Here is a 22211-nt window from a genome sequence, read left to right on the forward strand (position 1 = left end):
GATAAACTTACAAATAATAAATCGCATCTCAATTTAAATCAACATCATATCATTACTTCATAGTCAACCACGAACTCCTCCTACAATCCGCGTCTCACGTGGTACCTTTAAGAGTCAAAGTTATTACAACCACTTCATTTTTTTTTTAAGAAAAAATATAATAAAAAAAAAGATAATGAACCCAACTTAGATCTAAAATTTAAAAATTAATGGATTTATGGTCTTGTATTAAACTTTCTATTTTTTACTTATTACAGGGCTAAAAAACGCTAGTAAATTTTTTAATACACGATGCTTTTTTGACACCTGCATAGCTAAAAATATAAGATATGAAATTGATTAAATTAGTCAAAATATACAATTTATTGAGTTCTATGCATTTCATTAATGAAATGTCATGAAAACATCAGGTATATATTAATTCAGTTTATTTTCATTTGTCATTGTCAATGTAGTACATAATTAATTAAGAAATATAATCATGACCTATAACTATTTTTTTTCTTGAAGTTTCATATTATATTATCAACTCGAGACACTATATTATCATTTTTCTCGTTTATTTATCTTATTATTTTAGCTTTCTTATTTGCTACTTGGGAGTTAGGTGAACATAAGCATATAAAAGTTACAGATAATGCTATCTTTAACTTTTAAAAAGATATAGATAATAGAAATAATTCATTATATAATCAAATAAGAAGATAAAGAAGTGTAAAAAGTTTTAAAACGAGAGATGAAAAGTGTTCGTACAAATTATTATTACTCTATTATGGCAATAATAATAATAATAATAAAAAGAGGATAATAATCATTATTCTTTTTTAATTACAATCTGTTACTTCCTTTTTTTTTCATTTCAAATAAATTGTTTTCTTACAAGATCTACTTATATTAATACTTTTATTCAACAAAAATAAGGAGGTATTGAATTTTTTTTAAATGAAAAATATATGTATTTTCCATAAAATAACATAACAAAATTTAGAACGTCATTAAGATCTAGGAAAATTATGTTGATTTGATTAAAACTATATTATTTGAGACGAGTTTGAGGTTTAAGTTTTATAAGTAAAAATAACATATGAGAAAGAATATTTTATGTTCCAAACACACATAATAATACATCAACAAAAAAAAATTATAAATATTGGACATCAACAGTAAGTAAAATACTTAACAAATTGGCACATGATCCAACGCTTCCCCTGCACGACCTTCGTATCTTTTTTAATGAATAATTAAGAAAAGAAAACGGAGAAAAAAGCTTAATGAATCATGATTCTATCCAATTATTGGTTAATCATACTTAATCGGCACAGCACTTCCATGTAAACTTTGTAATTCCATGAAGAAAGCACTTCCACTTAATATATAGTGCTGTCTTTAATATTTTAAACATTGCCTCCTTCCTTAATATAATGAATAAATAATTGAAGTTACTAAAATAATCTTTATTGAAAAATGTGCGAGTGTTTTTCTTATAACTAGAATCAAGAAAATACACTCATTCTCTTATATAAATAATAATGACTAGGTGTTTGTGAAGAGTATGCAGATTTTTACTTTGTAGTTCTTTCTCTGCTATTTGTTCTTACTTTTCTCTGTATCAGACATGGACAAGGAAATGGAGGTTGCTGCACACCAACACATGAATCCACATGTACAACGTCGAAAGGGTGGCTTCATTACTATGCCTTTCATTATAGGTAAGAAAAAAAAGTTATGGTAATGAGTTTTAGATATTTGTTCAGTTTGATTTGTGTTAAGAGATGGACTTTTTATAAGTCTAAGTTAATCTTTCCTGAACGGTTTCTAAAGTGAGGTTTGAGTCCTGTATATTATAAAATTATTTTATCTTGACGTAGAACTCATAAGATCGTTGAAAATGAGTTATATTGCAGCAAATGAAGCACTAGCGAAGTTGGCAAGCGTTGGACTTATTCCAAACATGATACTGTATTTAATGGGAGATTACAGAATGGGAGCAGTGAAAGCAACTAAGATTTTGTTCTTGTGGTTTGCTGCTACAAATTTTGGTCCTGTGCTTGCTGCATTTGTTGCTGATGCATATTTGGGTCGTTTTCTTTCCATTGGTTTAGGTTCAATTCTCAGTTTCCTGGTTCGTATCTCTGCCTTTCTATTCTATTTCTAATCACAGATTCTTTGTAAAAGAAAAACGATTCTAAACTAATATTTACGGCTTCAGATCTTGATTCTGCTAATCAAGTGAGTCGGTGTCCATCCAAAACAAAAGGAAGCATAAAAGTTGACAATATATATATATATATATATAATATTTAAATAGTGATTAATATATTCCAAAATATAACAAGAAAAAGATACTAAGTAAACGTTGCGTATACATATACATTTTGACTTTTACGCAAAACCCATGAAATTATTATAATGATTAGATATGATATTCATATTTCTTTTTCACATATTTTTTATCAATAAAGAATTATATAGTTATATACTTAAAAGAAATATTAGTGTCATTCATTGACAACATCCAAAATTTCTATTTAATAATTAAAGAATTTGTGAGTGTGATTTAAGACCTTTGATACACTGATATGATACAATATATAACTATGATATTTGTTGTGCTAACATAATATGATAATATAGTTTTTTTTTTCTTCATTATGATGTATTTCTTATTTCAAAGAGCAGAGTTAGGTTTATCTTGAGAGGATAAACTTTTCTCTTTTTCTCATATTATATATACTAAAATGTTAATAAAGGGAATTTTAAACGTTTTGCTCGTAAAACGTAATGATATTACAGTAATACACTCGATGTGGAACTTCGAAGATTAACTCATGCCAAGAAAATAAGATTATAAAGTATAGTTAAAGGAATTTTGACTGAATTTGAGGAGAATTTTGCAGGGAATGGCTGTGATGTGGTTAACTGCCATGATCCCAGAGGCAAGGCCATGCAGCCATTCAACTGAAAACTGCAAATCTGCAACAACACCACCTCAAATGGCTATCTTACTCTCTTGCTTTGCTCTCATATCCATTGGAGGTGGTGGCATTTCATGCTCCTTGGCATTTGGTGCAGACCAGCTTAACCAAAAAACCAAACCCAACAATCAAAGGATCTTAGAAAGCTTCATAACTTGGTACATAGCTTCTCAAACCATTGCTGTCGTTTTTGCCTTGACGGGAATAGTTTACATCCAAGACCATTTTGGTTGGAAACTGGGCTTTGGGGTCCCAGCAGCACTCATGTTCTTCTCCACTCTCTCCTTCTTCCTCATTTCCCCACGTTATGTGAAGCAGAAACCAAACACCAGCTTGATCACTGGCTTTGCCCAAGTGATTTTCGTTGCCTATAAGAACAGAAAGCTTTCATTTCCACCTAAGAACTCCACTGGCAATGGGGTGTATCACCGTGACAAGGACTCAACCCTTATCGCCCCAACTGATAAACTAAGGTTGAGAGCAAAATCATGCATTACCCTGATGATCTTGAGTGCCATGAACTGATAAAGTTTTTGACTTGATGCTTACTTATTATTGTAGGTTTCTAAACAAAGCTTGCATCATCAGAGACAGAGAACGGGATATAGCCTCTGATGGGTCAGCTTCAGAAAAATGGAGTCTTTGCACAATAGAGCAAGTTGAAGAACTGAAGGCAATCATTAAGGTTGTTCCCATTTGGTCGACCGGTATCATGGTGGCAGTCAGCACAAGCCAAACATCACTTTGGTTGCTCCAAGCTAAAACCATGAACAGACATGTCACTTCAAGCTTCCAAATTCCAGCAGGCTCTTTCGGAGTATTCATGATGCTTGCAGTATGCATAACTGCGGGTGTCTATGATCGTGTCATTCTTCCTGTAGCTTCAAAAGTGAGAGGAAAACCAGTCACCATCAGTGCCAAAAGAAGAATAGGAATTGGACTGTTTTTCTCCTTTTTGGACTTTGTGACTTCAGCAATTGTTGAGAGTATCAGGAGGAGGAAAGCAATAGGAGAGGGGTTTGTAGATAATCCTGATGCAGTGTTGGAGATGTCTGCAATGTGGCTTATTCCTCATAATATTCTGTGTGGTATAGCAGAAGCCTTTAACACCATAGGCCAATCAGAGTTCTATTACTCAGAGTTTCCAAGCAGCATGTCAAGCATTGCTGCATCTCTTTTCAGCCTAGGATCTGCTGTGGGAAACTTGGTGGCTTCTCTTATACTCAGCATTGTGGATAATGCTACTTCCAAAGGTGGAAAACAGAGTTGGGTTTCTGATAACATCAACAAGGGTCACTATGACAAGTATTATTGGCTTCTTGCCATAATGAGTGCTGTTAATTTTCTTTACTATTTGGTTTGCAGTTGGGCTTATGGCCCTAGCGCTGAAGCAGTCTCAAAGAAGGAAGAAAGAGGGAAAAGGGTTCATGATCAACAACAAGAGGCAATGTAATGAACTCCAATAAGTGTTCTCTTAAAGTTAATTAATCATGTTTTTACTACCAAATGGGAGACATATACATAATTTGGATATTGTAACCTTTTTTTAATGATCAGCTTCTGTGTGCTATAGTACTATATAGAAAAAACTATGTTTTGTACAACTTGCATTCATGAATAAATATTTGGCAGTTGCGTCTTGAATATTAGTAAAAGGTACAAGTCTTATATTACTTAGTTTATATTCTTCCAAAGAGTTTATACAGTAAGACTCTCCATGTAGAATGGATGCAACGATTTTATACAGTGATATACTTATCATACCAAACTTGTCACCTTTCGGCTTTATTTTCTTTCTTACAATTCAGACACAAGCATCAGACATCAAAAGTAAACAAGCACAGAAAGAATCAAAAGAAATACAACTCGGTTTAAATTTTAACAGCTCCACCGTGAATGTGTTCACTTGGACATGAATTGGTTTGGAGGAGGAACGTTCAATGTTTGACCACTTTGCTGTTTTGCATGGTTTTGTGCAAGAATTCCATTCCATCCTGCGTGGAAATTGCAATAAGGTCTGTCAGATAATGATTAAGAATGTAAAATTGAATGAGGGTAGAAGAGAAGGAAGGAGGTGAGTTACCAAGAGCAGGGTCAAGTCCTCTTATTTTTAGCTCTCTGAACTCTTGACAAAGGGAACAGCATGGACAAAAGATGTGAGAGACTATGTCCGTGTATGGTGCTTCCACCAAATTGTACCTTTTTCTCAATTTTGTTCTGTACTTTGACCCCATTATCCATTGAGAGCACAAAGCAGGCATCATTAATAGGTAAATGAAGCTCCCCAGATGACAACCTGAAATCATTTGAATGTGTCAATTGTTAGACAATCCTAGAGAAAAACCAATACATAGGAAAACATTACATTATCTTTAATTTGAAATTGAATATAATGTTTCTGAGAATTTTTTACTGTGTTGTTTAATCTCTCTATTTCTGAGTAATAGAATACTACGACTCACTCTTGAATTTCAATGTTATAGGTTCAAACATTTATATCCAAAAGTGGAAAAAATTGTGAGAAATCAATGCATGGTGAGCTAGGTGTAAGGATCCGTACTAAGTTCTCCACCATCTAATATTTCTGCTATCTGCCCAAATGTTACACACGGGAAAAATGATGTCATAACAGCTGCAACCAAAATGAAAGTATGCATAATTAGATCAACCTCACTGCATATTGTGAAGCAAATAAAGATAAATGAATCCAGTAATGAAAAGCGCTACTACGTTCATTAAGGTTATCTTTCTAGAACAAGTTTGAACGTGTAATCTAGTAATTAAAGTAAAGTAGATAATACCATTTGTCTGATTCTCATGACAGTCAAATAGTCCAGTGCTCCATGGACTCCCTATTGGCTGAACTGTATCAGCTTCATACCTTGGAGCAAATGAACCAATGGCTTCATTCTGTTGAATCTTCTGATCCTCACTGGTCTGCATCTCACCTTTTTTCTTTCCTGAAAAGGTCTGACAAAAACCAAAACAATGAAGGAAGCCTAGAATTAAACCAACTGCAGAAGCAGATTGCTCTTGCAAATGCTGCTGGACTTACAAATAAATAAATGAATGAAACTGCAGCATTTAAAAGAGCATTTGGAGTATGAAAGGCCAGAGGGTATTGTAGAAAAATCGTGTATCTCATTTAATTGATAAAAATATATTAAGAACTTTAGAAAGAAGTTTCATGCTCGGACCTGGACAACTGGATGGAAGAGTAGACTTTGAAAGTCGTAGATAATGGAATGAAAACAAAACCAGATTTTGGAGCTAATAGCCGAAATGCTTGACACCAAAGTGAGTACATGCACTGATATCTTAATGTACGCAAAAGTCAAGTCAAATAAACAACTCAACACCACTGTACTCTATTCTCTTGAGAATATACTCTGCTAAAGTAAAAGGTAGAATCAAGTTGTGGTGACAATCATGAACAGTATGAAAGGTTTTGTTCGAGTTGACTAACGTTATTCAATGAAATCATGCAATGCATTGCAAACATGGGATCATTTTCCTTTTGGGTCAAAGGATCACCTCTTAATAAGGTTCAAAGCCATAATGTGAATGTGTAACTTAAGCGGATTTTGCAGACGCGTCTTCTTTAAACTGAATTCATGCCAATATGGTGTTATTCAAGTCGATTAGATTCGGTATCATTTATAATTGAGTCCAAACATACTCATTGTGTTTAGAGAAATTACAACAATATTCTCTATGTTTTCTTCTAATTATACTTGCACTTCTTTTTAATGTGACAAAAAATCTCTTAATTATTGTGATTTCATCATGATCGCACTTTTTCTTTGCAAACTTTGTCAACTCGATTTAAAACAAATTATAGCAGCACTTGTAAGGCTTGTTGTAATTATACTTTTACGCCTTCCTTTTTTTTTATTATTATTTTTACACACAATTTCCTAATTTTTGCAACTGGGTTATAGCAAACAGTGCCTAATATTTATAATGTAATTTTTAATGTAAAAAGTGTTCGTCTCCTTTGTTAAGAGTTCATGTCCTTGCAAATGATTTATATGTTTGAAGTTTTGGACATTTCACGTGTTTCTGTCATTTGTCTCGTAGGTAATTTTGGACAACCTGTTTTCTTTCTTTGGAGTAGGTATCTTTGAGTGATAAATTGTCATATATGGTAAATTTATTGATTCTTGTAGTTACCAAAAAGTATTTGACGAATTAACCGTCATATATGGTCAAATTTTTAATTTAAGCTTTTTAAATTTCTATAAAAACAAATAATGCGTACACTAATCGTGTAAAATCATTTATGTTATTATCCAATTACAAATTGTTGTATATAACAAGTTCTTTCAACTTTATTATTAGAAAGTTATAATAAAGTAGTAAAAAGCATTGATAAGAATTTATTTTTATCCTTTAATATACTATGAGGATATTCGAAGCAGAAATTTATGATAAAATCATACAAATTCATTCAGGAATAAAGAAATACAGAACCCAACAAAAATGTGGTTTTAGCTAGCGCTTCCCTTTTTGTTTATTTGGAACATTACACACTTGGGGAGGAAAAAAACCCTATATTGTCAAGAAACTCAGCAACAATATTCTAAGGATCTCTCCAAGTATGAATTTGGTATAAAAAACAGCCTATACAGCATTCCCTTAACAAGAAAGACTATCAGTATCAGATGGCCAGGCAAACAAAATACATACTTCCGATGGAAGACCTGAACGAATCACTCTCCAGAGTCCCATGGCACTATTCCAATATATTACCATTTCCAATGTACATCAAACGCAGCCCAGAGACATGGTCATGCCAAGACCATCTCAAATACTTACCTTTTCGGTTCCCCAAGCCCTTTCTTCAACCAAACTAGTCGCTATCCATCATTGATGGTTTCATACGCTGGATCTGTAAAAAGACACACTAAGATTATAAATCCAAGTATATGGATAAAAATAAATGGTTAAGCATTTTATGGAAAGTGAGAAAAAAAAAACTAGGGCATCTAGGGAGTAAAAGATCCAGCTTAGAATACCTTATTAACAAGCAAGTTCACTTGTTCTCTGTACATTTCCTTCAAGTCTACAATATCCGCACGTAGTTCCTCCAGCTAAACACATGGAAAGTTTTTTTTCAGTGAAAACTACAAAGTAGATAACTTTTTCATTATAAAAGTAAATAAATAAAAGGAAAGACGACAGTTTTGGCATATCAAAGTCCTATGCCCTAGTATAACTACAAGCCTACAAATTATTTTCTTCTCTTTTGCCCATTATTTTATTTATGGCCTAGCTTGTCTAGCGTTTTTCTTTCATTTGATTTCTCAGATTTTCTGAAAGGGTCACGATTCAGTAGTGCCATACTCTTGTCTGGACCCTAAAGTATTTCAAACACAAGAAAAATGATCAGAAAACAAACTTAAAGAATTAGTTCATAGGTTGGCAGTGATTTCCTTAGAGATAGAATAGGCAGGCCACTAGGTCAGGAATCCAAAAACCAAATTATGTCTAAGAAATTACTTCTAGAAAGAAAACAGAGGTTGCCAAAGTTAGAATTACCTCTTCATCACGTTCGCCCATCAATTCCAAAGCAGCAGAGTGCCTCCTCCTTAGTGCGTCTAGCTCTGACCGTAAGCCAGGTAATACAGCAGCCTCCCCACGCAACTTCTCACACTGCAGGGTGGATATGATATTCATGTCATGGTTAATGACAAGGAACGTGACCCATAAGTGATAAACAGGAAGCAAAATTCACCTGTTCTGTCATTTTGACCAGCTCGTCAGCAAGAGAATCGCGGATAGATTCCAGTGATGCCTGGAATTTGTATTATTAAAAGAAATCATCATTGTATCCCAAATAAAAGGGTCATCCAGATCACTGCCCTATGATCCAACAGCTTAATATAAATTATATTAGTGATATACTATAAGTTCTATTACTTGAACATCATGATAAATTCTCAATGATAAGAGAATGTCAAGCTATGAACAAGAATGTATGGTGCAAAACGTTTACAGGGAATGAAGGCAAGAAAAATCATACCAGGCGTGACATGTATGAAGCAAGTTCACCCTCCTTCTGACGAAGCGCAGCTTCAAAAGAACTTGGTGTCATGCTTTTCACATAGTAAGGGCTCATACTTACTTCTCCTGGGATTCTCCTATCAGAAATACTATCAGATAAGTCCAACGATGCTTGCAGAAAGTGGCTTTCTTCCAAGCTTCCAAGGGAGCTTGCACTAGATATTTTCCGAGACAGGTTTCCTACATCATAAAGAATATTAAACATATATCACAGACAACTCAGCCATAGTGATGGATAGAGAAGCAGAGCATCACACCATTCTCAAAAGCAGAAGTTTGCTTTGTAATGGGAGTTTGATCTGACGATGGAGCAGAATGAACACGGGCAGTTCTCTCCAGCTCTGATCGAGCAGCCTTTTCTTTTTCTATCTCCTGGAAACAATTAAGAACTTAACTCACGCAATACTGTACCTAGTTATTTCTTTTTTTTTTCATTTTTATGTATTGTTTCTGTTCCATAATTTGACCAAATATTCTACATAAGCTTGCTAATATAATTAATTCCAATCATCCATATAATGTTGAAACGTCCACCATAAAAGCAAGTTGACTTTCTTTTATAAATTTTTTACAGAAAAGATCATGCAGCATGAAACCAAATCTCTCCTTTGGCTGGTAATCCCATTACCCACAAAATGAGAAATGATAGAAAATTTAATCGGAGGTGAAACCAGAAGCTTCATTAACAAGTTTGCAGTGCAATATTTGAAATCCATAATCAAAAAGCTCTACCTGCTGAAGATGCTCCCTGTGTATCAGTGCCTCCTGTAACTCTAGCTTGTATTTCTGTCTAATGTCTCTGATCTCTTCCTCAAGCTGTCTCACACGACCTTCTTGAGTGTCAGCTTCCTCCTTTGCTGCAAGATATTCCTGCCTACTTTCAGCTGCCCTTTGTCTCTCTTTTTCAAGGGTCCTACTTAATTGAGTCTGTTCTGCTCTTAAACAGGAAATCTGTAATTCATTGTTAAAGCAAAAAGTCACATATACAAGAAATTGCCATTAAACATGCGATTTCACTGGAGAAATTACAAAACCTGAGCCTCAAGGACATTAATTCGAGACAAGGTCTGAGATAAGCGTTCATTCACAGATCGCTCTCTTTCCTCTGCAGTTGCAGCTTTAGCCTCAGCTTCCTGTGGGATAGGAAAAGATGGAGGAAACACAATGATATCCAGAGGGAAAGTTTCTAAAATTAAATTAAAAAAGTATTTTACTGACCTGAAGTCGAGAATTGAGAGTTCTTTCAACAGCTGCCCAAGCTTCAGCTCTTCTGGCATTTGTTTCCTGTTATAAAGTGAATTCTAGTATAGTACAGATCCCGTGGAACAAAGCCTTAAAAAACAGTAGAATAATTCTGAATCATGTGTATTAACCTGCATGGCTTCAATTTGCCTTAAAAGTGGCCTTGTGGATTCAGGAACTTGCGTAATCAGTTCCTCACACCGTCTTTCACTTGCCTAGAGAAATCCAACCAAACTATAAAATCTACCAAAAACACAAATAAAGTGGCTAAAACTTATTTGTAACAAATACAAGCAGAAAGAGTGAGAGCACCTGATAACGTTTTTGAAGATCCTCAATGTCCCTGCGAAGCATGTCTTCTTTGAAGACAGCCTGAAAATAGACAAAGAAAACATTACAGCTGGAAAATAGCATCTTGAGAAAGTTAACTCCATAAAAAGAAATGTCAGAAAATAACACAAACCTGTTGTTCCTTTCTACTTAATGTTTGTCTCAATTCTTCAAGTGCCTGGACTAGCATAGATTCACGTTCCTCAGCTTCTCTCAGACGACTTTCTAGCTCAGTTCTTGCTTCATTGTTCACACGAGCCTCAGCTAATGCTTCAGCTTCCTTAGCAGCAGCCAAAGCAGTTGTATAATATTCTTTCTGTGCTGCAATTTCATTTTGGTGTTTTTCTATTGTTTCTTGCAGCAACTTCTCTGTAGCTGTCTTGTCCCTCTTGATACTTTCTACTTTATTCTCCTCCACCTGGTTTCCATGGCATTAACCAAAAAACAATTTCAATTAAAAGTATTAGTAAATATATGGATTATAAACACATGCTACTCCAAAAAAAGAATGCCACTTCCAATGATATAGAAGATTGTCCACAACTCTACAGTAGCACACAACTATAAATGATAATTACCCTTAAAAGTAATATGAATTTAAATTATTAGCAGTAAGATGGGACTTCTATAAACAGACTACAGAAGAAAACCTTTTGCAAAAAGATAAACAATCTGCACCCAAAAAGTAAAGATAAAGCTCTACCCATTAAATTTCTGATTCCTAGATTCCATGGTGAATGAAGAGAATTATTCATTCAAAAGATACCACTAACAAATAATAACTTCTAATAATGCTTTCAGAATAATTCCATCACCTGAAGTTTAGTAGTCAAACCTTTCTTCTCCTCCTCAAGATCTCTGATCTAGCTTTCATAAAAAAAATAATTAAGACATCTGTAACAATATGTAGGTATATATACAATTGAAGATTGTGGGAAATACAACAAATAGTCTGCATACCTGAGCCCTTAGTTTCCTAATTGTGGATTCTTGAGTAGCCTGCTTTTTTGAAAGTTCTTCACCTGGGATGAGAGACAGTCTAATATGAAGAAAGAGCCTCTATAATCTCCACTAATTAAATAACTCCATGCTTCAAAGGATAAATGTTATAATTACAACCGAAAAGCCCTTCAAAAGAAATTATTAATTTCCAACCAAAACAATGAAAATTAACATTTCACACAATTTTATAATGTAACATCAGCCTTTGCCTTCCTCAATTTTATCATCTAGCTCTCCTATAAACCTTGTTCAAAGCTGTCAACCAAGCCAAACAATAAAGGTATACAAAATACCAAGTCCGAGTAAAGGTGTTTACAAAGCATTTATTACTCTATAACTATGAAAATCTTAAAAGAAATCCAGGCAAGATCTTACTTTCCATTTCCTACATTTAACACACTAAATTAAAAGCAGCTATGCAAAAATTCTATGCCCAAGTAAAAGTGCTTACAAAGCATTTACTACTCCAATAAATAAGGATATCCCTTTACAAATGTTAAAGAAATCCAAAGAAGTACCCAACTGAATAATTTAGTACTGTGAATTTTGTCCCTTTAGGCTTTAGCTGGCATACATCTAAGAGAATCATCCACATAGTCAACCCCAAAGAGATAAAAATAACAAAATATATGATTTTGTGGCCGCAGAGCCTGTATGATACAAATTTAGGTTTAATTTCAGACTGCAGTACCTTCTGCCATTACTTGGGTAATTATCTCATCCTTTTCTTTCAAGAGTGCAGCGGCATCAATTTTTTTACTCTGCTCTCGGCGAAGTGTATCCCTCTCCTTAGTGAGAGCGTAAACCTGCAATTAAAAACCAAAACAATTATAAAACCCATAACTGTAGCTCAAACTAGGCCTGCCTCTTTGATGTTGAAATGAATTTCTAACACCAATCCCCAATGCTTTAGATGCTCATGTTATAACATTAAATTATAATTTATCGTCTCTGCTTCCATGGAAACTTGTTTATCAAATGCACTAACATTGCAAGAATTTTACTGGTATACACAAAAAATGGAACAGCATATCAAATCACAACTCAAGTATTGCTTTTAAATAAAGCAAATGATGCAGGATGCATCAGCACCTCCACAGAATAGCGTCTCAGCATAACTGACATTTTTGGACACGACACTTGACAAACACGCCTTCCACTTGTTTCCAACATCCCTCAACCAGGTCACAATAAAAGAAATATTTCAGGATACACCTCTTTGATACATATTGGACACCTCTCCAACACAACCAAAGAAACTAAACACTGCTACTATAAAAAATAAATAAATAATGTCATCAATATTGCTAGACTGGACTTTCTTTTTGTGAGGTTCATTCCCATAAGACTTAAGTATTTAATTTAATTACTAGAATACATGTTTCTTAGTATTCTGATGACCCATTATTACATGTTGTAAAACTTCACAAATTTGTTTTACGAAATATATAAATGAGATCTTTGTCATGTTGATTATATAAACAAGCAATGTCCCTCATTAATCATTTCCCTGTGACCTTGTTGGAATTGGTTCTTCATAAGCGAAGGTTCATCCCTCAAAAGACTGACTCTGCAACTTATATGGCATCTCTGCCAGCTATGCACTTGTACGACGAGAAACTCGAGAACATCTGAAATGAAAGTACGCATTCAAAGGAAAACATGTGACCCTTAATAGTAATTTTATCAGTTGTGCCTTGCTAGGTTAGTTTCTGTGATGAAAAAAGTCAACCAGAACTTCTCTGTATAGACCATACACCACTTTTGAATTATGCATCTGAGTTATACTACTGATAAGTATGCACAAAAACAAACAAGATTTACGAAGTTGTAACATTCCACTATTTCTATTTGCATTTGTATTAGTTAATTATTACTATTGGATTTTGAATATCAAAATAGATACGGAAGATTAAATAAAACATCATCAAAATCACAGTATATTCACTCCATTCAAAGAATTTCTACACCATAAAATCAAAACAACCATCTGAACAAATTTAAGAATATCATATTAACTAACAATCAACTTCAATAACCAAATATTTATATTTATCAAAATTGCATTCTCTTTCTTAATTTATCCGATATCATTATAATTTATTCTTCTAATTTTCTGAATCATATTTTTCTTAAGATAGTACAAAACCTCAATCCAACTATTCCTCCAACATTAACTAAATATTTCTTTATATTCCACATAAATCTTTGAAGATATAACTATCACATGTTGTCACAAAATACCTTTTCTCCTTCAAAAAAATTAACAATCTTTTCTTTTCTCTAATTCTAACTATAATTATGACCAAAATAATAACAATCAAAAACCTCCCCTTATATTCCTTATCAGTCCTAAAACACTCAAATCACATGCTCTCAAAATATTTTTCACTTTCCAAGGATTCTCAACTCTTTCACTCTAATTCTAACAATAACATAAAACAATTATAATAAAAATAATCAATTACAAAAAATACTTAGGGGTAGCTTTATTTTCAGTATCTGAACTAAACTTCCTACAACTTCCTTCTTTTCAACACCTACTCCTTTATATATTTCCGTTCAACCTCTTCTCTGAATTTCGAAATCACTTTTGTTTATCTCACAATTCTGATCTTGCCCTATTGTGTTCACCCCCCTCTTTTTAATAAGAAACCTACAGTTTTATAATCACCTTTCCTCTTAATTGTCAGTGATGACTAGTTATGTTAATTTAATTTTTTTAATTGACATTAGTACGATAAAATTTCCCACTTGCAAATTTATTTATTCTTTTTTTTTTTTGTAAAGCTCATGCTAGGAAAAAAATTAAATAATTAACTTTTGAAAACTTTATTTCACAAACTTTATTTCTTCTTTGAAATATATCTATATTTTCTTAATTAAATAATTAATTTGTACAACAATATTTACTCTTCCTATTTTTAAATCACACACACACACACACTTATGTATGTATGTATATAACTTAATTTAATATTTGAGAATTATGGGTCTTTACACAAGTGATACCTTTCTCTCAAGAGTTGCAACTCTCTGATGGTATTCCTCTCGCAAAGACTCAACTTCTGCCTCATTGGATTTTCTCTGTTACACAATTATCAGCAATGAAATATAAATATTCCAGAGGAAATGGATGCAGCAGTGAACAACACAAAATAAGATGAGAAATAAAAGTAGGGAACAGTGACATGTGCTAATTAACTTACAAAAACACCAAAGGTATCTTCATAGAAAGATGTGCAAAGGAAAACTGTTACATCATAAATATTATACAACATGAAATATCCAGAAAATTACAACACATACAATATCATGTAAAAAAAATTCATCTTCAATAATTTTTTTATAACCTACAACTGACACAAAATTAATCAAGGAAGAAAAACTAGATTTTGAAAAAATTGTCTTCTGAACCACACCATCTATCATTGACAAATAAACATGTTTGACTTCTACTTTTTCATGATATTAGTATTCCATGTTGGTTGCTCAGTTAGCCAATTCATTTGCTGTTTGTCAATGCAAGACTGTGTCTTAGAAATGGCATATAGGATCAATGATTAGCTTCCAATGCTACATGTGCAAGAAATATTGGGTTTAAATATTTAATAGACAGATGAAATGACAAATACTAAGGTTCAGGAAGTGACAATAAAAAGTTGTAATAAATCAAAAACATCGCACAAAGCTACTGCTAGGTAATCAAAAAGTAAATATACCTTGAAATCCTCAATCACGGATTTTAATTGTTCATTTTCATTCATCAATTTTGCAATGTCATCAGCTTTTGCCTACAAAGGGAACCAAGATTATGAAAATGTAATAAGATATGCAACATTGTAATTGCCACAAAAGAAACATATAGAAGAGGAGTATAATTATATACAACTTCTTGGATATATTGGAACATTAAATTGAACTACCTTTAGCTATTAAGAAAGTCGGAAGATTGTAGCTGATTATAGCAAAAGAAAAGGGGTGTAGAGGACCAAGAAATCATATTTACAAAAGAGTGAATTAGAAGCCACTTTTACACCATCGGTCTGAACTATCTTTACTGTGAAGAACCTATGATTCTTTATTGTGATAATAAGTCAATTATTAGCATTGCTCACAATCTAGTTCAGCACAATAGGACAAACACAAGATAGATAGGCACTTTATTAAAGAGAAGCTAGAAAGTAGCCTTATCACTACTTTTTCTGTCCCATCAGAGCTTCACTTAGCATATTTGTTTACCAGAGATCTTCCCACGATGATTTTACGATCTCACATGCAAGCTGGGAATGATAGATATCCATTCACTAGCTTGAGGGAGAGTGTTGTCTATACAATATTAAGTGTACTACTAGAAGTTGTTAGAATATTATAGAGATCTCTCTATTTATTACTACATGGTTAGAGTTCTCTATATATAAAGGTTGATGTATTGTTTCAATCAATTGAATAAGAATCTTCTTTCTTTCAAATTAATCCTTTCAAGTTATGTACATACATATACACAAGCACACATATATATAAAAAACAACACCCCATATGTTTAGGATCTTAACCAAGAAAAAAGAAGACAATGAGCCCCCAAAACTTCTTAACCACGTCTATCTAGAGATCAAGCCATCATTCATCATAGTTCTCACTTTTCAAACTAAAAAGATAAAAAATCTCCTTAAAAAGAAAAAAGAATATGAATCCCAAATCCTTTTGTTGCTAATACTAAAAAGAAACAATTTTTTACGTTCACTTCTCAATCGGTTAATAAAAGACTAAGAAAATTTCTTTTTGACAAAGTGAATTAGAAACTAAACTATTTTTACACCACTTAATAATCTTCATGACTTCTGTTTTATGTAAGAGAAGCTTGGGAAAATATATAGTCTATGAAAAAAGCTTAGTTCCACAAACACATAGACCCTAACCAAGACAAAACGTACAACAGACCAAGAAAAAGCCTACCTAGAGATGATGTAGCGCTTAGATCTTCTTGTTATACTACGAGATCTTGCAACAAAAACGAATGTGCATACAAAAAGCTTTTATTTCTGCCGTGATAACATGCACTAAACGAAATACCTGAGCCTGTCTTGCAGCACCTTGTAGGGCAGCTTCCATCATTTTCATTTCCCTTTTCACCCTCTCTAGTTCAACCATGGCGCCAGAGTCAGACATAGTTCTTTCAGATCTTATATGATGCACTTTCATGTCAGCTTCAACATCATGGGCAAAGTGGTCGCTTTCATTTTCTTTTGCAGCTGTTTCAGTTTCAGGTAATAACTCTACAGTTACCACCTTAGAAGATTCATTTGGAGTACCACTGGACAACTGTTCAGTACTTGATTGATCAGAGTTACTGGCTTCATCAGAAGCCACAGACTGTAGAACAGAAGTGTCAGTATCATCTCTTTTCTCACCTTCACCCGATGCTTCATGTTGAGCAGAAGATACTCTCTTTACACTTTCATCTGCTTGCACCCTCTCTTCTTTACTCTCCTGTTGTGTCTCAGCTTGAGAATTTGCATTCCCATCACTAATACCATGTGATTCACCAAACTCGCTAGTAACAGCCTCAACTACATCGTCTGCAAGACTAGGAGGCGTGAGTTGCATTGACACTGGACTCTCAGAGGTTCCCTCATCGGTAATCTCTTTCTCTTTAGAATGGTCTATGGCATCTAAACTCTCAATTTTCTCAACAGAGGATTCAGTCAATTCAACAGGCATCTCCAGTAAGTGGTGTTCCTCCTTTCCATGATCCAAATTATGTTCAATTGTTTCATCCGCTGCTGACTCTGTATGCTCACCATCTTCTTCTTTCTTAAGAATTTTATTTTCTTCTTGGGCAGTGATTTCTTCATCTCCAACATGGACTTCATTATCAGTTTCAAGGGCTTTGTTTCCTTCCTCCATAGGTGTATGATCCAGAGACTCTGGCACTTCTAGTAACTTCTTAGTTTCAGAATCTCGTTCAGAGGATTCATCTTTTTCAGACATTTCTTCCGTAGATTCCTCACTTTTGTTCCCCATAAAGGCCATGACAGGATTAAATAGGGCTTTCGTGTCAGTAGATACAGGCCATGACCCTGCATCTAGAATTCAAAAACCAAAAGACATAGCTCCAATCAGTGTCAAAACTGAGAAATCCCCACATAGAGAAACACATCTGATCCAAAATTTCGAAACTCAAATCTCACAACAGTTAATGAACTTCACATCTACCTCTATCATAAAATTCACACACGACAAAGAAATGCTAGGAACTGCCATTAAGTACCTTCACTGCTGGACTCAGCCTTCTCTTCGAAGCCAAGAGCGGTATCAAAATTCTTCTCAATATTCTTCACACTCTCCTGAAGCTTATTAACGGCTCCCGCCAAATCGGGGAAGTTCCCCCACGATTTTTTCCCACTAAACCACGCCATCGCGAAAGCTACAAACCAAAACAAAGCCGAACCGTGATGCACATTAACAATTGAAAACACCACTCAATTCCTACTCTATTCCAACCCCGGATCCCAAAAAAGCATCAACAATGTAACTCGGATAAGCATCAATTGCAAAAAGAAAAGACGGTCAAATTCAATTCATGCACCACACCACACCGCAAAAAAACTATGCATCTAGAAAACCATACATCAAGCCGAATGGAGAATTGAAAAAGTGAAATGCTAGGTAAATCTGAAATCTGATAATTGTAAAGGAGGATACGAATGCAGAGGGGTTGAGTTGGTGAGGTATGAGATCAATAGTAAAAAGATGCGAGGCGAACCTCAATGATGCGATGGATCCAGGAATCAAATCGTGGACGTGGCTTTCGAAGTGGTGGAGCTCATAGTTGAATTATCACGAAGCTTCACCTACAATACAATTGAATCATCGAAAAGAGAGAAAAGTTGTCGGTGAGAAAAAACGAGAAACGGAGAGTGGCGTTGCAGAAACGCGGGAATGGATGTTCAATTTTATGAGTTCTGCAAAACTAATGCTATGCTATGCGAGGGATGACAGATCCTCCTCCAACGCGATTCTAAAGGTTTCTTCTCTTCGCACGTTGGGTTGGGGGCGAATGCAACGCTGTCGTATGCGTACTTTCATTTCTTTCATTAATTATTTTGGTGAGTAGGGTGGGCGTAATTTGTTGATAGATACATAACTTCATATTCGCGGGGTTCAATAGGAAATAAAATTACGATGCAATAAAAAAAGAATAAAATAACATTTTTTTTAATGACGGAAAAACCTGAAATAGTTATTTGAATCAAAATAAAGCAATTTTATGCGCGAAAAATAGTTTTCATTTGATAAGGCCCATTAAATTTTTGAATTTAAATTATTTTGTATTGAAAACATTAAGTGGTTTGTTTTGATGAAATAAAAAAGTATTCAATAAAAAAATTAAAACTACATAAATCATTTCTGTTTAAGAATGAACATTTCAATTTTGAATATATAAATGGACAACACTTATTATCCCCTGCCTTTTTTCAGAATGACTCTGGGTCTCGTTTTTAAACATAAAAATACACTCCATTCAAATTTTAAAGAACGTGATTAAGAGATTGAGTAGTAGTTTAGTTTGTGAGTTTACTTAGCCCATTAACAATGTATTCATTTTGCACATTCAATTTACTCCTAAAAAATGAGCCTCTAATATTAGTCACTGAAATTATAAATACTGATCAATTCAGTTCCTAATTTTACAAAAACCCACAGTGCAGTCTTTTATCGTATGAAATGTCGTTTACTTTACTTTAAAAATTGTAGTGAATGACATTTTGCAGAGTTAAGAAAGCTTCTTCACCAATAGTCACCACATGAACACATTCCATGCTTAAAATGATGATAGCGATTGACGTCTCTCACTGTTATCTCCCTCTCCGTGATTTCCGATATGAACTTGATTGCAACATGACAATCCTCACAAATCCGAAGATTCTTTGTTATCAAAAGCCTGGTCCCTGGCAATGTACTTATGAGTCCAAATGCAATAGCTAGTCTTTCGCTGTGACTGCACACCATGTCTGCCTTCTCATCTTCCTCCACATCATGGAAGACAGATCCTGTATCAGGGACATATCCAGCTTCTCGCATTAGTCCTTCTAACCTCTTTAACTCTGCATATATTGCACCAGAATTTGGATGTGAAACATCTCCAGAAAGAAATGCATAGACCTTGTTCTTTACTTCAATCCAGCTACAAGCAATGTTTTTCTTTATTCCTTTATCTATCATTAACTGCCTCAATCTAGCAACTCCTTCCCACTTACCTGATTGAGCATACATGTTGGCCAAAATCACATAATTGCCAGAGTCATCGGGTTCAAGTTCGATTAATTTCTCTAAAGCCACCTCTCCTAACTCCACATTCCCATGGGTTTTGCATGAATTTAGTAAAGCACCCCATACACCGGAATCTGCCGTTACGTCCATTTGTCTTATAAGATCATACGCCTCATCCAGTTGACCACAGTGACCAAGGAGATCAACCATGCATGTGTAGTGTTGAACAGTGGGGTTGATACCGTAATCCCTCACCATCAACTTATACAGTGCTCGCCCTTCATCAAGCAAACGCCGTCGGCTGCAAGCTGCAAGAACACCAACAAACGTTATATGATCTGGATGGGCCTCTTCCCTCATTCTCTCAAACAAGTCCAAAGCTTCAACAACAAGACCATGCATCGCACAGCCAGTAATAATTGCATTCCAAGATACAACCCTTTTCTCCCTAAGCCGCTCAAACAAGATAGAAGCAACTTTTACCGAACCACATTTTGCATACATGTCTATCAAAGCAGTTTTCACCTTGTCATTGGATTGAAACCCATGTCTCCAACCAAATCCATGGATCTCCCTTCCATGAGGAAGACGGGCAATGTCAGCTGAAGATGAAATCACAGTGACTAAAGTTGCCTCGGTGGGTCTTACACTTGTTGCTGCCATCTCGCGGCATAGAGAAAGCGATTCGTCAGGGTGTCCATTTTGAGCATAAGCAGCCAGCATGGAGTTCCATAACACAGTATCTCTCTCAACAATTTTGTCGAACACGTGACGGGCATCGACCACACAACCACACTTCGCATACATGTCAACAAGAGCTGCACCAACAAACACATCCCTCTCCCACCCAGTTCGTATCACACGCTCGTGAATGATCCTTCCCTCTTCAATCGTGGAGAGTGCGGAGCATGCTTTGAGAACAAATGGGAGAGTGAAATTATCGGGCTTGAGCCCATACTCAAGCATCTGGTGGTAGAGTGAAATGGCAACCTCGTGGGGCCCATTCCACGCATAAGCCCGAATCAAGACGTTCCACAGAAATAAATTCCCTTTAGGAATTTGGTCGAACAGCTGGTGGGCATTCCGAATAGAATTACAAACGCTGTAAAAATTGACCAGCTTGGTGACCAAATCTTTATTGTAAGCAATACCCAGTTGACACAATCGGGCGTGGAGTTGTTTCCCAGGCCTTAACGCCTTGATGGAAATACACGACTCAAGTAGCGAAGCGTAACAGTGGTGATTAGATGGGGATGAAGGAAATGATTGAACTTGAGCGTGGAGTGAAGTAAAAGGGTGGTGTTGAGGGATTTGTTGTGTGGCAAATGAACGATGCAAGAATCGGCGTTGGAAATAAGACGGTGAAACGGGGAAGATTTTGAAAGAGAATGAATGTGTAGAAAGGATTCTTGAGGTTTCCTGCGTCTTCCTAATAGAACAGAAAGACATTTGATTTGGCAAGTGTTCTGTAACAGCCACATCATATCTGGCTGCGCCGATTTCTATCTATGCAATGCATCGCTTTCGATCACGGTCAAACATGCTTCTGCATCTTCACTGGGTTCAAATGGTTGCATGATTTATTTCATATGATAGAAATTAGAGGTAATGAAAAAGCGTAACCCAGAAAATATAATTGATTATAATCGAATATAATAATCATTGCTTAATGATGGGAAAATTTAATTTTGTGAATCTCATGTATTTTTAAGTATTTCTTTATAATTCTGTTAAAAAACAAAAATTCTTTAAGTCTTTTATTTTTTACTTTGTTATCATCTATTCCACAGCGTAAGGGTTCCTTGGGTTTACCAACACGATACTGCGATGGGAAACAGGAACTATTTTTCAAAATTAATCTATACCTAATAATAATGTACGTGGTAAAATAAAATTGTAATAATTACTTTAAAATGTTGCATGAGGGAAATAAATTAGAATGTGAAGATTTATTAATTAGTTACTATGAGCAAACTAATAAAATAAGTATACTTGTACAAATTAATAATTTAAGATTTTCAATAAAATTTAAAAAGATAATCACTAGTAAAAAATTTTATATTATATACGATTTTTCTTGAAATTTTGTTAAAATATTTGCATGAAAAAAAAAATTCTACTATTTTTGTTAAAAATCTTAATTGGCAGATAATTATTTCTTACAAAATTATAAAATTCGTAAGTATTTTTTACAAAATTTGTTATTAAAAGTGTTTTACACGAAATATTTTTAAAAAAAATTATAACAATTTCCTGTAAATTTTTTTCATAACAAAATTTATAAATATTTCCTACAAAAAATAATGTCAAAATAAAATTCAC

At 34.4% G+C, this 22211-nt stretch overlaps 4 protein-coding genes across 6 annotated transcripts; 1 reads left to right on the forward strand and 3 right to left on the reverse strand.

Moving 5' to 3' along the window:
• Positions 1–1518: 1518 nt before the first annotated feature.
• On the forward strand, positions 1519–4630 carry LOC114183406 (protein NRT1/ PTR FAMILY 1.2-like). The gene is made up of 4 exons (XM_028070420.2): positions 1519–1709; positions 1905–2122; positions 2898–3448; positions 3537–4630. Exons 1-4 carry the CDS (start codon positions 1616–1618, stop codon positions 4426–4428), a joined length of 1755 nt encoding a protein of 584 aa, XP_027926221.2. The 5' UTR covers positions 1519–1615; the 3' UTR covers positions 4429–4630.
• Positions 4622–6073, reverse strand: LOC114183407 (PLAC8 family protein). Its single transcript, XM_085673023.1, has 4 exons — positions 5777–6073; positions 5536–5607; positions 5059–5271; positions 4622–4969 (listed from the first exon to the last, which is right to left on the reverse strand). The coding sequence occupies exons 1-4, from the start codon at positions 5916–5918 to the stop codon at positions 4878–4880; spliced, it is 519 nt and encodes a 172-aa protein (XP_085529149.1). The 5' UTR covers positions 5919–6073; the 3' UTR covers positions 4622–4877.
• A 1326-nt stretch (positions 6074–7399) lies between these two features.
• GC5 (golgin Putative 5) lies at positions 7400–18722 on the reverse strand. 2 transcript variants are annotated; one of them, XM_028070752.2, is made up of 20 exons: positions 18382–18722; positions 17887–18042; positions 16689–17701; positions 15338–15409; positions 14628–14702; positions 12307–12421; positions 11574–11635; positions 11429–11476; positions 10747–11031; positions 10596–10655; positions 10415–10498; positions 10260–10325; positions 10076–10174; positions 9774–9992; positions 9299–9413; positions 9001–9221; positions 8713–8772; positions 8517–8630; positions 7994–8068; positions 7400–7866 (listed from the first exon to the last, which is right to left on the reverse strand). In XM_028070752.2, the coding sequence occupies exons 2-20, from the start codon at positions 18032–18034 to the stop codon at positions 7828–7830; spliced, it is 2970 nt and encodes a 989-aa protein (XP_027926553.2). In that variant the 5' UTR covers positions 18035–18042; positions 18382–18722; the 3' UTR covers positions 7400–7827. The 2 variants fall into 2 exon arrangements, with proteins under 2 accessions (XP_027926553.2, XP_085529772.1); XM_085673646.1 differs by lacking the exon at positions 10076–10174.
• A 512-nt stretch (positions 18723–19234) lies between these two features.
• Positions 19235–21497, reverse strand: LOC114183123 (putative pentatricopeptide repeat-containing protein At3g23330). Of its 2 annotated transcripts, XM_028070019.2 has the most exons (2): positions 19877–21497; positions 19235–19723 (listed from the first exon to the last, which is right to left on the reverse strand). In XM_028070019.2, exons 1-2 carry the CDS (start codon positions 21336–21338, stop codon positions 19407–19409), a joined length of 1779 nt encoding a protein of 592 aa, XP_027925820.2. In that variant the 5' UTR covers positions 21339–21497; the 3' UTR covers positions 19235–19406. The 2 variants fall into 2 exon arrangements, with proteins under 2 accessions (XP_027925820.2, XP_027925819.2); XM_028070018.2 differs by having other exon boundaries at positions 19235–21495.
• Between the last annotated feature and the right edge of the window lie 714 nt (positions 21498–22211).

Source organism: Vigna unguiculata, chromosome 5, assembly GCF_037176805.1.
Source record: "Vigna unguiculata cultivar grain cowpea cultivar isolate G323 ecotype 2 chromosome 5, ASM3717680v1, whole genome shotgun sequence".
NCBI classification, from domain to species: domain Eukaryota; kingdom Viridiplantae; phylum Streptophyta; class Magnoliopsida; order Fabales; family Fabaceae; genus Vigna; species Vigna unguiculata.

What these genes read in the sequence shown, in the direction of transcription:
- LOC114183406 (XM_028070420.2), top strand. Translation starts at nt 1,616, where the DNA reads ATGGACAAGGAAATGGAGGTTGCTGCACACCAACACATGAATCCACAT. An exon ending in TACTATGCCTTTCATTATAG is followed by an intron (nt 1,710 to 1,904) that starts GTAAGAAAAAAA and finishes GTTATATTGCAG; the next exon opens with CAAATGAAGCACTAGCGAAG. An exon ending in GTTCAATTCTCAGTTTCCTG is followed by an intron (nt 2,123 to 2,897) that starts GTTCGTATCTCT and finishes AGAATTTTGCAG; the next exon opens with GGAATGGCTGTGATGTGGTT.
- LOC114183407 (XM_085673023.1), bottom strand. Translation starts at nt 5,918, where the DNA reads ATGCAGACCAGTGAGGATCAGAAGATTCAACAGAATGAAGCCATTGGT. An exon ending in TCATGAGAATCAGACAAATG is followed by an intron (nt 5,608 to 5,776) that starts GTATTATCTACT and finishes TTTTGGTTGCAG; the next exon opens with CTGTTATGACATCATTTTTC. An exon ending in AGGACTTGACCCTGCTCTTG is followed by an intron (nt 4,970 to 5,058) that starts GTAACTCACCTC and finishes ATTTCCACGCAG; the next exon opens with GATGGAATGGAATTCTTGCA.
- GC5 (XM_028070752.2), bottom strand. Translation starts at nt 18,034, where the DNA reads ATGGCGTGGTTTAGTGGGAAAAAATCGTGGGGGAACTTCCCCGATTTG. An exon ending in GTGCTGCAAGACAGGCTCAG is followed by an intron (nt 15,410 to 16,688) that starts GTATTTCGTTTA and finishes TTCCCTTTGTAG; the next exon opens with GCAAAAGCTGATGACATTGC. An exon ending in ATCTTCAAAAACGTTATCAG is followed by an intron (nt 10,499 to 10,595) that starts GTGCTCTCACTC and finishes GGATTTCTCTAG; the next exon opens with GCAAGTGAAAGACGGTGTGA.
- LOC114183123 (XM_028070018.2), bottom strand. Translation starts at nt 21,338, where the DNA reads ATGTCTTTCTGTTCTATTAGGAAGACGCAGGAAACCTCAAGAATCCTT.